General features: G+C 45.0%; 1 protein-coding gene across 1 annotated transcript in view; it reads left to right on the top strand.

Annotated features, from left to right (window-relative positions):
• The window catches only part of LOC102034257 (zinc finger protein OZF-like), a 7,377-nt gene extending 3,635 nt beyond the window's left edge, over positions 1-3,742 (top strand). The window contains exon 4 of the mRNA XM_031065477.1: positions 651-3,742. Within this exon, the coding sequence (XP_030921337.1) occupies positions 651-1,070 (420 nt within the window). The 3' untranslated portion in view covers positions 1,071-3,742. The remainder of the gene's footprint in view (positions 1-650) is intronic.
• Positions 3,743-12,463: the final 8,721 nt, after the last annotated feature.

Below are 12,463 nucleotides of genomic sequence, written 5' to 3'. Positions count from 1 at the left end.
GCCGGGGACAAAGCGGCTGCCTGGGGGGGTGGGGGAGGCTGCGGATGAGCGGGCTCCGGGCCCCCCGAGGCTGAAAGGGGCGCTGGCTTCTCCAGCTGCACTTGGGCAGTGGGACCATCAAACTCAACGCATTCAGCCCTTGTTCTCCCCCAAAGCAGGATTTTCCATTCCCAAACCTTGGCCCAATGCAGGAGGAGGAGGAGGCTGCAAGGAAGAGGAAGATGGCCCGGGAGCCGCAGGCAGGTGAGGAGGAAGTCAGTGCCCCTTTCCCCCTCTCTCCTGCTCCATCTCCCAGCCCAGCACGGCCCCCGGCTGCAGGACAGCCCTGCTGCCAAAGCTGTCCTGCTGGGGACGCACTGGGGGGATCTCCTTGCCCTGCCCTGTGGCACGGAGGCAAATCCCATCCTGTCCTTGTCCTTCCTCCCCCAGAGCAGGAGCTGAGCATGGAGAGCAGGGAGGACAAATCCCCACAGCAGAACCTGGTGGAAGAGGCCGTTTTGAGCGGCTCCACAGCGCAGGAACCCAACGGGGAGGAAAAGCCCTGGAGATCCCTCACGAGGAGGGGCTGCAAACGCAGATCACGGGGATCTGAGGAGGAAAGACCAACCCTGGGTCAGGGAGGTGGCCAGAGCTCAGAGCTGCAGGATGAGGAGAAGCCCCACAAGTGCTCGGAATGTGGGAAGAGCTTTAGTAAGAGATCCTATCTGATCCGCCATTGGAGAATCCACACCGGGGAACGGCCCTACGAGTGTGGGGAGTGTGGAAAGAGCTTCTTCGAGCACTCCATGCTGATTGTCCACCAGAGAATCCACACAGGGGAGAAGCCCTATGAGTGTGATCAATGCAGGAAGAGATTTCAGATCAGCTCCACTCTCGTCAGACATCAGCGGATTCACACAGATGAGAGGCCGTTTCTCTGCCCCGACTGTGGGAAGGGATTCAACCGTAATTGCACCCTCATCAAACACCGGCGCATCCACACCAGGGAGAGGCCTTACAAGTGTCCTGAGTGTGGGAAGAGCTTCTCACAGAGCAGTAACTTGACCCAACACCAACGGAGCCAGCACTAAGGGCAGCCCTGCGAGTTCCCTGAGGGCAGGAAGAGCTTCGTGTGCTGCTCCAGCTCCATCCTCCACGGGAAGATCTGCACTGGATGATCCCCAGTGAGCCCTGGTGGGCAGGGCCCTGGTCATCTGTGGTGCCGGTGATCCCTGTTGGGAAGACGCCTGCTGGGGGGGGCTCCACATCCTCCTGGCTCCCTGTGGGCTCCTGGACACATCCACAGCCCAACATCAGAAATCCCTTGCGGAGAGTGGATTGGTCAACTTCTGACTGCAGAAAAATCTCACCTTTTTCGTCATCTAGTGGCATTGGGCAATACTGGATAGCCTTGCAGATCTTCTCCAACATAAATCCATTGTTTTAGTTCTCCATGGCCCACGGCTGTCTTTCACAGCCAAATGAGGACTGGGGCAAAACCCCTGATTTTGGAGACAGTGGGATGGAAACCCCTCCAAAAAAGGTTCTTCCCACCCACCCAAGCACATAGATGCTCTGCTGGCAGGGACATGTGAATAATTTTGTTTTGGCCTTGATTTTCTTTTCCTTTCTTTCATCCCTTTGAAACTCCTGAAACTGTGTTAAAAATAAAGACATTGAACTAAGGCATGGATGGGGGCGTGGTAGGACAATGACATGGGTGGGGACAAGGGGGGACATGGAAATAGTTGGGGACATGGGCGACCCAGACGTAGGTGGGGACATGGGAGGACACAGACATGGAGAGTGACATGGGGGTCATGCCCTAAGTTTTATCATATTTTTCAGATTCTATACTACCTTGGTGTGTAACTCTGAACTTTGTATTAATTGTTAGTAAGTTCTCTTCACAGGGTAGTTAGACAAAACGATCCTTTTCCAGCTTGAGAATCCAAGGACAACTGTTACGGCCTCAGGCCCAAAAAGCATAAACAGTGAGTTGAAGGGAGAAGACAAGGAGGATGGGACTTCATAACCTGAAGCTATAATTGGACAACTAACCCCAATATGTAAATAGTTATTTACCAAGCCATTATTTATGAAAGTGTGAAAAACTTATAAAAGTGTGAAAACTCGTGACCGGTGGTCCATGTTGTGTCCATCCTGGGCAGAGCCCTGGCCAGGCTCTTGTACTGCCCAAGGTATATCCTTTAAAGGCCTTTTAATAAATACCTGCTTTATTCCTTTAACTCTGTCTGGCCTCTGTTCCAGGTCAGCCTCTCATAGGCATCAGTTCTGGCACCCCATGAAGGGACAGAAGGCATCTGGAAAACCCGCTGGACCAGAGGAACACCTAGCTGCTCCCCCCACTCTTGCCAGCACTCCCAGGGTGCCCCAACTGCAGTAGTGAAGGTATCAGAGCCTGAGAATCCTTGGGCCTGGCGCAGAGGCATGTGAGTAACTGAATAAAGGAGGTATTCTGTTTTAGCACCTGAGTTAGGTGTTAGGAGATCTCGTGTAGTTTTGTTTAGTGTGGAAGGACCCTAGGGGGTCCAGGTGGAGCTGCTTTACATTCACTCTCTGTCTCACCCACTAGAGTAAGAGAGGAGACTCTCTGAAAAAGTGGCATTACGGTGGTAAGTATTGGCCTGAGGCCAAGGGTGGTGCCATAGGTTAGCTCCTGCACTATGGTTCCAAGGGTTGTGAGCTCTAATCCTGCATCTTACTTGTTCTTGCTTGCTCTTTCTCTCTACCTCTTGCTGGTTCTTTTGATCTCTGCAGACTTTCCTACTCACAAATGTTGAGATGGGGTTTGTATTCTCCTGTGATTGTAATAGCAATATACTGAGAAACAGTCCTCTGGGGTTAGTATTCAAAAACTGGCATGAACTAACAGGTCATTGCTTTTTAAACCCAGACTTATCAGGCTCTCAGAAAAGATGTGTCCAATGTATGAACTAGACAACGAGACGTGGCCTGAATTTGGTAGTTTCGGTAAGAAATTAGTATCAAGTTTAATATCTCCCATATGGGAGAACAAATATTTTGACAAGTTAGAATATGCTAGGCTTTTTATGGTATTAGCATGTCAGCAAAGCCCATCAGCAAACAAAAAGGAACAGCATATATTGGTTTTAAATAAAAAAGAGGGGGAAAGGAGCAGTCGATATTGAGCAGTGGATGTAACGATAAGGAGGAGGCGGGGTTAGACCTCATCGCCCCTCATTTGAGGACAGGGCCTGCCCCGGCCATACTCTTGGCAGGCCCAGGCGGAGCCCCTCCATCCCCGCCAGTGCTGTTGGTGCTGTCGGCGCTGTGAAAAACGCCAATCACTTGTTTTTAAAATTTTAAAAGTTTAATAGTAATAAAATGGTTATAAAAATAGTAATACAATTAGAGTAATAATAATTTGGACGACTTGAATTAAGACAATATGAGACAATAAATACAAAGAGTTAGGGACATCCAGGTACCCTTTTCTGGGCAGCATGAGCCCGAAAAAGGACACAGGTTAACAGAGGATTAACCCTTAAAAGCAATAGCTTGTTGCATATTCATACACTTCATACATGATGCATAAATTCCAAATACGGGATTCTGTCTGGTCATCATCAACTTATTCCTCCAAATCCCAACAGCGCCTTCAAGACAGGAAGAAGTTCATTTCTTCTAATTAGAGGGCAATAAATTCTTTTTCTATGAAAGATTTAGGTGTCCTGTGGCTGCTATCTTGCTGCAAGTCCTTTCTTTAAAAAAAAGTATCCTACATAGCATAGTTTCTATTTTAACATTTTTATAAACTAAAACTATATTTAACACAGCACTTAAGAAAATTATTACAGCATTGCTTTCTAACACAACACATATAGTATTCATTTTAATATTTGCGAAAAGCCAATCATAAAATACATGCATTTTTCATAGGTGCGAGCATGTGGGGGCGGGATGGGGGGAGTGTGCCCCCGGTGTGCTCCCGGCCGGTGAAGGAGCAGTGGGGAGGGCTTCAGCAACCGCCACCGCCGCTGCAGCTGAGCCCCCCGCTGTGAGAGTCTGTCCGAATTTCCCCTCATTGCCTCATAACTTTTGCATGAGTTGGGGGTCATGGGGGAGGCATCAGGACCATCCCTCCCCCCATGTCTCAGCAGATCCATGCCCAGCTGGGACGAGGAGCAGGGCTGAGGGTATGAGTGTTCTCCCTGTTGGAAATGAGTCAACTTTTAATAATTTTCATAATTTAAAATTCATCACCCTATAACCCATCAGCCCCCAAACCATCCCCATCACCCTACACCCGTCATCATCACCCCAAAATTATTCATCAGCCCCTGCCCATCATAACACCAAAATTCATCGCCTTCCACCCGTCACCCCATAACCTATCACCCCCATCATCATCATCACCCCAAAATTCATCTCCTCCCACCCATCTTCATCACCCCCACCTATCAACCTCACTCCGTAAACCATCCTAGAACCCCCCACACACCATCGTCACCCCAAAAGTTATCACCCCCCGTCACCGTTGAGTCAGGAATGGAAAGGTAGTTGGCACAACTCCATACATTTCCAGAAGGTTTAATCTGGGTTTACTAGGAACCTATTCTTTTTATACACTGTTCTGATACAGGTGGACTTGATTGTTCACTTAATTAACACCCCTTCACATGATTGGCTAATTAAGAAGACACCCTTTGGTAAACATTTTATGAGAAAACAACTGTTCAAAACACCAGCTGCAGGATTGTTTTAATTCTTTCTCTCAGCCTTCTCATAACTCCCCAGAACAACTCCTGGGAAAGTTTATCTGGCTTTCTCTCTCTCATCAGACTGTTGCATCCACAACCTCCTACCCATAATCACCCCAAAATCCATGCCCCATCCCATAACCCCTCACCCCCCACCCTGTACCCTGCTCACCCACCCCATCCTTTGCCTCCAGCTCTACCCTGGCACCGCTGTTGCTCTGTCTCCTTCTCCTGCCCACAGAGAGTAGGTACCGCTTCAGGGGTGGCCTTGTCCCTTCGTGTACCCTCGTGTCCCCCTCGTGACCCCTCAAGTCCCCATGGCTCCTTGGGCACCTTGGAGGGGGCAGAAAACGCCCTCTGGAACAGCAATCAGTGCACACTGGCCTGGGGGCTACCCCTGTTGGTGTCAGGGTGGCTGTAGGAGCATTTCCAGCCCTGCAGCTGTGCCCAGTACCGGCTCCCTGGGGAACCCCTGCCCCTTTTGGGGTCCCCTCCGGGGGTAGCAGCGGTCACTGTGCGCCACTTGTAGGTCTTCAGTAGGGCGGGGGGCTTGGGGCTGGGAGGAGGGGCTTCCACCTCCATGTGTGGTGGGGGGAAAGTCAATTTTGGGCGGTCCATGGGGCGGATTTAGGGTTGGTGGGATGGGAGGAGTCATTTTGGGGGCTGAATTTCAGAGTGGTGGGATGGGGGAGAATAAATTGAGGGGGTCCAGGGGCTGGAACTGGGGCTGAGGGCAGGGTCACAACCAACCTGGCATCCCCACCTTGAAGGGTCCCAATTTGTGGGGTCCCAAATCCCCAAGGTGTCTCTGCCCATCCAGGGGTCCCAATTTTTTGGGTTCTCCTGCATACCTAGGGTGTCTCCATCCAGTGGGTGCCCACACCAGCCCCACACTTTCTGGGGACAGGGTGGCAGGGATACGGGTGCCCTGCTGTTGGATTAAGCCCTTTTCTGACCCAGAGATGGGGCAACTGAGAGGCATTTTTAAACTTTTATTCCATTTTCAGTCTCAGTGAAGAGTGAAACAATACAGATGTTATAATTCACGCCATCACAATTAGAAACCAACTATTTCCTAATTACAATATATTATATGTTTCTTGCCCTATCAGCTTTTGCCACACAATGCGGTAAATTCTTTAAAGCTAACCATCTAAAATTACCCTTTGTGGGTCCTACTACAATGCATCTTTCATAGATCTATTTCTCTAAAATATCTAATCTTATTTGCAAGGCCATCCTTTGAAACTTGTTTCTAGTTCCATTTCTCTCTCAACAATGTCTGTCCTATTCCATGGCATTTCTAAGTCAGCATTTCTTATCTCAAAGTTTGCATATGGATGCATACTAGGTGAGCCTTCTGTCAGGCTTTGAAAATTCCATACAAATCCATTTCCCACATTTCACCCTCTCTCTTAAATGGAAAAGCTTCTTTGATGACTTTGTTCATCATTTGCTGTACACATTGAAGTACACATGGAACTATAACATTGTCACTATAACAATCAATGCATAGAAACCTGTTTTGCAAAGCTCCTTTAGCCAAGGTGCAAAGATCTATCCTTTAAATAAGTCATCTGACCATGATCTATTGTCTGTTTTAATTTGATTTGTCAAATCTCTCTGGTTTTGAAGCTGTTTGTGGATGGACTCTGAATGGTCAGACAAATTCATACAACACAATCTTTCAAATTCTTCACAAATATGTCTATGTGCTAGAAAAAGAAAATTGATGGCGGTTCTGTTTTCTAAGGTTGCATGTTTGACAGCCCTAACATCTGTCATCATGTTACTAATTGCAATGGAAGTAGCATTGACTTTTTCACTCAGCTAACACCCCAGTTGGTCTAATTGTTTCAATGCCATGCTTGAGGGAAGTTGAGGTAGAAATAAACTTGATGTAACTCATTTTGCAGGGTCCCAGGGCTGAAATTGCTATTATACTTTTCTTTATAATGATGGGCAAATCTTTTTCTTCTATGTTTTCTCTTGATGGCTTTTTTAACTCTAGGTGCTATTACAGTGAGCTGTCTGACGCTATAGGGGCTACCTTTAATTTTTGAGGAATGCCTTGCTAGCCTCTATCTCTACAAACGTGCTAATATTTTTTGGCTAATATATTTTAATTGCTGTGGCAACTCAGCAATTTCACCCTTAGGGGGCCCTGGGGTAGTACAATTGCACCACAAACTTGAGTTTCTGTACACAGGATGATGGGGAGTAACATTTAATTGCGGATCTGTCTGGTATTGAAACTCAACACAAAATTCCATTGCTAAAGAACCAAGAATTTCCAATTCCTGAGGTTCAAAAGATGCTTTAAGAAGATCAGGGGGTAATGATGCCAGTTGGTTGTGGGATTTGTCTCGTTGGCAGCATCACACCAATAATTGTCACGATTGAGTATTGGCCATTCCTTGGCAAGACGACCAAACAGGTCACAAAGGGTTTGTCTGGGCTCAGATTGGTCAAACATATGGTGTCTGAGCCTGCTGACTTGGGTAAAGCAGCTCAAACATTTGTTTTTGGTTGATCTACAGGCATATCTGCACTGCAAAAGCAAGCAGGCAAAACTAGCAAGTGCTAATATATTATTTGATCAAACTCCATGTTCCTGTTCAGCTACTTTTTGGCAAAAGCTTTCCCATATATTTAAATTCTCAAGAAAATCTTCCAGCACTTGTTCAGGGACTGGACAACTATAAAGCACTAAGCTGTCCCTCTAACATTCAATTTTTACAAATTTGGGTATTTAGGATTCTTTTTAACATGATGGACACCATGCTTTTGACAAAAGAGCTCTATGATAGGAACAATTTTCACAGTCCAAACATCAACATAAAATTCAAGATTTGTAGTTTTTGCAGCTTGAACAGGGAACGTCTGGCATGAACTGTAGTCTCTCTGTGTGGCTCATGTCTGTGTGCTCACTTCTCTGTTTGTGGAATTGTCAGTGTGAGTTTGCGTGTGATATGGTTTCACATTCCTTGCTGGAACCCACTTAGGTCCTGCACCTGTGGAAACACAAGCAGACCCTTTGCCCCAGATTATTAGCGAAAATGGTCCTTCAATTTTCCTGCCTCAGGGTTTCTGATTAAAACCGGAGGATCTTTCAATTTTGCCTGTGTGCTATTTGAAAAATGCCTAAAAATTGGAGGATTAGGTTCTGCAAAGGAGCTATTCAAAAAATTAAAGATATATAAAGCTTTGCTCAACCTCATCTGAGGTGTTACTTGCGCCATTCTCCCCTTCTGTTGATTTAGAATGTGTTTTAGAGCGTGGTATGTCTCTTTAATAATTGCTTGATTTGTGGGAGAACGGGGAATTTTTAAAGTGTAGTGAACACATTAATCTATCAAAAATGTGCCTAATTTTTGAACTGTGTATGTGGGGCTATTGTCTGTTTTTACTTCTTGGGGTATACCTAATGAAGCAAAAGTTTGTTTAAAAATGTTGGTAAGTATGATTGGTTGTTGCTCTTGTGAGTGCAGAAGTAAAAATTGCACTTGAATAAGTATCTACAGACACATGAATATTTTTAAATTTTTTAAAAGATGGGTGTTTGGTAATATTTCTTTGCTATAGTTGTAAACTTTGTAAATTTTGAGGGTTGACAGCTTTTGTAGGAACAGGAGGTTGTATAAGTTGATAGTCAGGGCAAGCACTAATAATGGCTTTTGCTTGACTTTTAAAGATGTGAAACATTTGTACAAGTGCTTGTGTCTTTTGATGGAAAAAGGTATGGTTTAGTATTACTTGTTTGAAAATGTTTGGTCAAGTGTTTAAAATAACTATTGTCAGTTTGTTTGCTTTCACATTTCTTTCTGATACTAATTTTGGAAGCGAAGAATGTCTGTTGATATGAGAAACAAAATATTAGTTAGTTCTGTGTTGTAAAATTGTATGAAGACATGACAGCTAATGATATAAGGTATCATTGTTAACATCTTCCAAAACTGATCTTTCTATTCTTTTAGCAATATTAGTATCATAAGCTGAATCTGTAATTAAGTTAAAAGGTTCTGAAAAGAGCTAAAAAGCTCTGAATATTGCGGCTAACTCAACAATTTGAGGAGAGATTTTTATTGTTTGAATATCTGATTCTTACGTTTTGGTTGTTTGGTTTTGCTAAACTCCTACCTATTTATGCGTTTTCTCTGATTTATTAGTGAAGAGAGTTATAGCACTTAAAGGCTTTTCACTTAGCATAGGTTTATCTCTAAAACTCAATTTTGTTTTTTAACAATTTGTGATTTGGATAATGAATAGAACAAACACCTGAATAATTTAATAATGTATTCTGCAAATCTTCTGGATTTTGCAAAGCCTAATTAAGGTAATATTTTTTTCAAAGATAAATAGATAATTACAAAGTCTTGACTTGCTATAGTTAGTAATTTCGTTCTGGCTCTAATTATAATTTGAGCTGTCATCTCCATAATTGTAAAAACTGGTTTTGGAGACTTATAAGGAAGAAAAACTCACTTTATTATTAACAAAAGATTTCTCTTAAAAGCGTCTCACTAAAATATGAGACTATAAAGTTGCATTTTTTTCTCTTAGTAGTGTGAGGGGAAAGGCTTTTTCTGTAGTACAACAATGTGTTTGTCTTTTTTTAAGAGCTTTAGTGAGCTTTTTAAGGGTTTTTTGAGCTTCAGATGTCAAAGTTCTAGGAGATTTGATGTTATAGTCTCTTCTTAGGAGGTTAAAAAGTGTAGTAAGCTCCTAATTTGTAATTCTTAAAACAGATCTGACCTAACTGATCTCTCCTAAAAGCTGTTGTGAATCTTGTATGGTGTTGACATTGGTTCTAAGTTGCATTTTTTGTGGTTTGATTGTTTGTCCTGTTATCTTCTATGTTAAATATTTCTAGGGTGAGATTTCTTGTATTTTTTACGTTGAAATTTTTAGTCTAGCATTTCGGACTTCAGTGATAACACTGTCTTGAGTCTGTTCTATTTATTTTTGAGTTGGTGCTGCAATGAGAAAGTCATTCATGTAGTGTAAAATTCTTGATCATGGGTGTTTTTGTTGGGCTGGAGACAAAGCTCTCACCGTGAAATATTGATAAATAGTAAGTGAGTTTTTCATACATGGTGGCAAAACTGTCTAGTGATACTTTTGTAGTGGTTTTTCTTTATTGATGGCTGGAACTGAAAAGGTAAATCAAGGAGCATCTTCTGGATGCAGTGATATGTTAAAAAACCAATCTTTTACGTTGATGACAACAAGAGGCCAGTCTCTTGGAGTCATTGAAAGATAATAAAGTCTAGGTTACATTTGTCTTATGTGTTCTATGATTTTGTTGATCTTCTTTAGGTCATGGAGCAATCTTTAGGAATCAGAAGTCTTCTTATGAATGATAAAAACTGCAGAATTCTAGGAACTGTTTGTAGGTTTGATGTGGCTTTTTTTGTAGTTGTTCACTTACTAATTTTTTAGGGCATTCAATTTTCTTTTTTTTTTGGTTTTTTTGGTGGTTTTTTTTGTTGTTTGGTTTTGTTTTTGTTCAAGAGGCCATTGATCAATCCAAATGGGCTGATTGTTTTTCTATAATAACTTCAGTGTGGTAGGCATTGTAGTGGTTTCTATCAAAAACCTACTTCTATCTTCGCTCCCCACTGGGACAACACATCTCTCCCCCATTCTGTGATTGGCTTCTGCGCCATGAAGGGGTGGATGGTTGATGTCTTTCTTTTGGTAACAATAATTATGAATTGATTTTATAGACACAAGAATTATCTAATTCTTGTGAGAGTACGCATGGGTGTCCCCAAATTCTAATTGCTCAGCTAAAATGCATGAGAATTCACAGTGACGTCTAGCACTGCATCTAGCATACCAGTAATACGAACTGTTTTACAAAGGCGTGTTAGACTGCACATCAGTTCTGGATGTTCATTGTCAACACGTTTTATATAAAGGACATTAGGCACTGGGCTAAAACTCTCAAAAGGTATTTCTCAGCATACAATTTGTTTACTTGCATTCATTGGTAATGCAATATCAATACCTATTGTTGGTATTGCTTGAATTACCACTGGAGCATTGTAAGCAAGAGCTCTTCATTACAATTTGCTGAAATGACAGCTAGAAAAACTGAAAGTCTAAGAATTCTACTTCTGTCCTTGCCTGTAATTAAAAAGTCTTGTCTTTGTTGTGAAGTACTAGTAACTCCTTTGAGAATGCATTCATGGCAAAAGTCTTTTTAAAAATATAATAATTTGAAAGTTGCCAGCTCACATCGTGCCCCTGGGATAATAAGTTGTGATCTCTTGGGAGATGGCAGGAAACACCTTCCTTTCCTCAGCACAGCCCGAGGCAAAGCCTGGTCTTCAGATCTGTCATTTGGAGCATTGTATGTGAGGCTTCTGTCAGGCTTTGAGAATTCTCTACAAATACATTTCCCACACCCTGCCACCCCCGTACCCTGGGTGCAGGGGGGACCGCACAGAGGTGTTTCTGTTGTGCCCCGACCATGCTTCCCCTCCCCGCCCTGCTGCCCCCTCCCCTTGGGGACACTCCTGACCCTCCCCTTTGTAACCCTGGGGCGTAACCCAGTGGTGTAACCCCTCAGCGAGGGGGCTTGGTGGCACCACAGGACCCCCTCTCTGTGCCATCCCCAAGGTGGCATCTGTGCTTTTTGTCACTGCCACCCACCAATTTGACCCTTTCCAGCGCACCAAAACAGGGGGTGGCCCACATCCTACAGCACGGGGGTGACAAAATTTTTGGGATCCCAGCTGGCTACTTCCACCCTTTCCCGCATCACCCTGAGGATGCTGTGTGACCCTGCAACTCCCGCACTGCCCCGGCCGCAGCATCCCCCAAAGGGACCATGCGAGCTTGGGGACTGTCCACGTGTCCCACCCCCTGTCCCCGTGGTACCTCTGCTGCTGCGCCCTTGCTCGGCCCCGGTTCCTGTCGCAGCTTCCCCATGTGACTGGGAAGAGTTTCACTCACACCCTCACCTCCTCCTCCTCCTCTGGATTTGATGTCACTTCTCCCGCTGGGGATGCGGTGGTGACACCAGGGGGACACCGCGGGTCACCCCTCGAAGGGACTGCAAGGTCGTAGTGACTGCTGGAGTCCCCCCAGTGTGACAGCTGGGGGGCCCAGGAGGCTGTGATGACAATTTGGGAGGCGGGTGCTCATTTTGGGGTCTCCAGGGTGGGTTGTAAAGTCCCCTTCCATCACCGCATAGTCACCCCCCAGTCTGTGCCTCAGTTTCCTCCTTGCTCTGCAGGCACCACCTGCAGCTGGTGTTCTGGAATTGGGTTTATTTTGGGGAGTTTTGGGGTTGGTGCTACTGGGATGGGCTGGTAAGCCAGTGGTGTGGGCCAGGGTGTGGCCAGGCTGGTGGTCATCTGGGCTGGGAGCTGCCCAGGCTGCGAGGCTGCAGGACCAGGGGCTGTCCAGACCAGAATCCAGCTGGGATCCATGGCTCTGGTGTCCATCTGGACCAGTGTCCAACCTCTCCTGCCACCATCCATCCCAGATGTTCCAGATTGCAAGGTGTTGAAGATTGCACGTGAGATGTTTTCCATTACCATCTGTATGGCTGATTACCTTGTCAAGTGAGCAGTTTGCCTTATCTCTCTCTTTGAGTGACCACATTCACACCTTCCTCGGGAGGGGACCTCTGCTGATAACAGGCTATTGAATATCAGTGCATGACTGATAAGAACTATAACATCCCATTGTGAGATGCTCCGCCCAGAGGGAGGAGCCAAGCACTG

This window comes from Geospiza fortis, unplaced genomic scaffold (assembly GCF_000277835.1).
Source record: "Geospiza fortis unplaced genomic scaffold, GeoFor_1.0 scaffold1155, whole genome shotgun sequence".
Lineage (NCBI taxonomy): Eukaryota > Metazoa > Chordata > Aves > Passeriformes > Thraupidae > Geospiza > Geospiza fortis.
The sequence above is the reverse complement of the archived record's forward strand: the minus strand, read 5'-3'. Positions and strand labels throughout refer to the sequence as shown.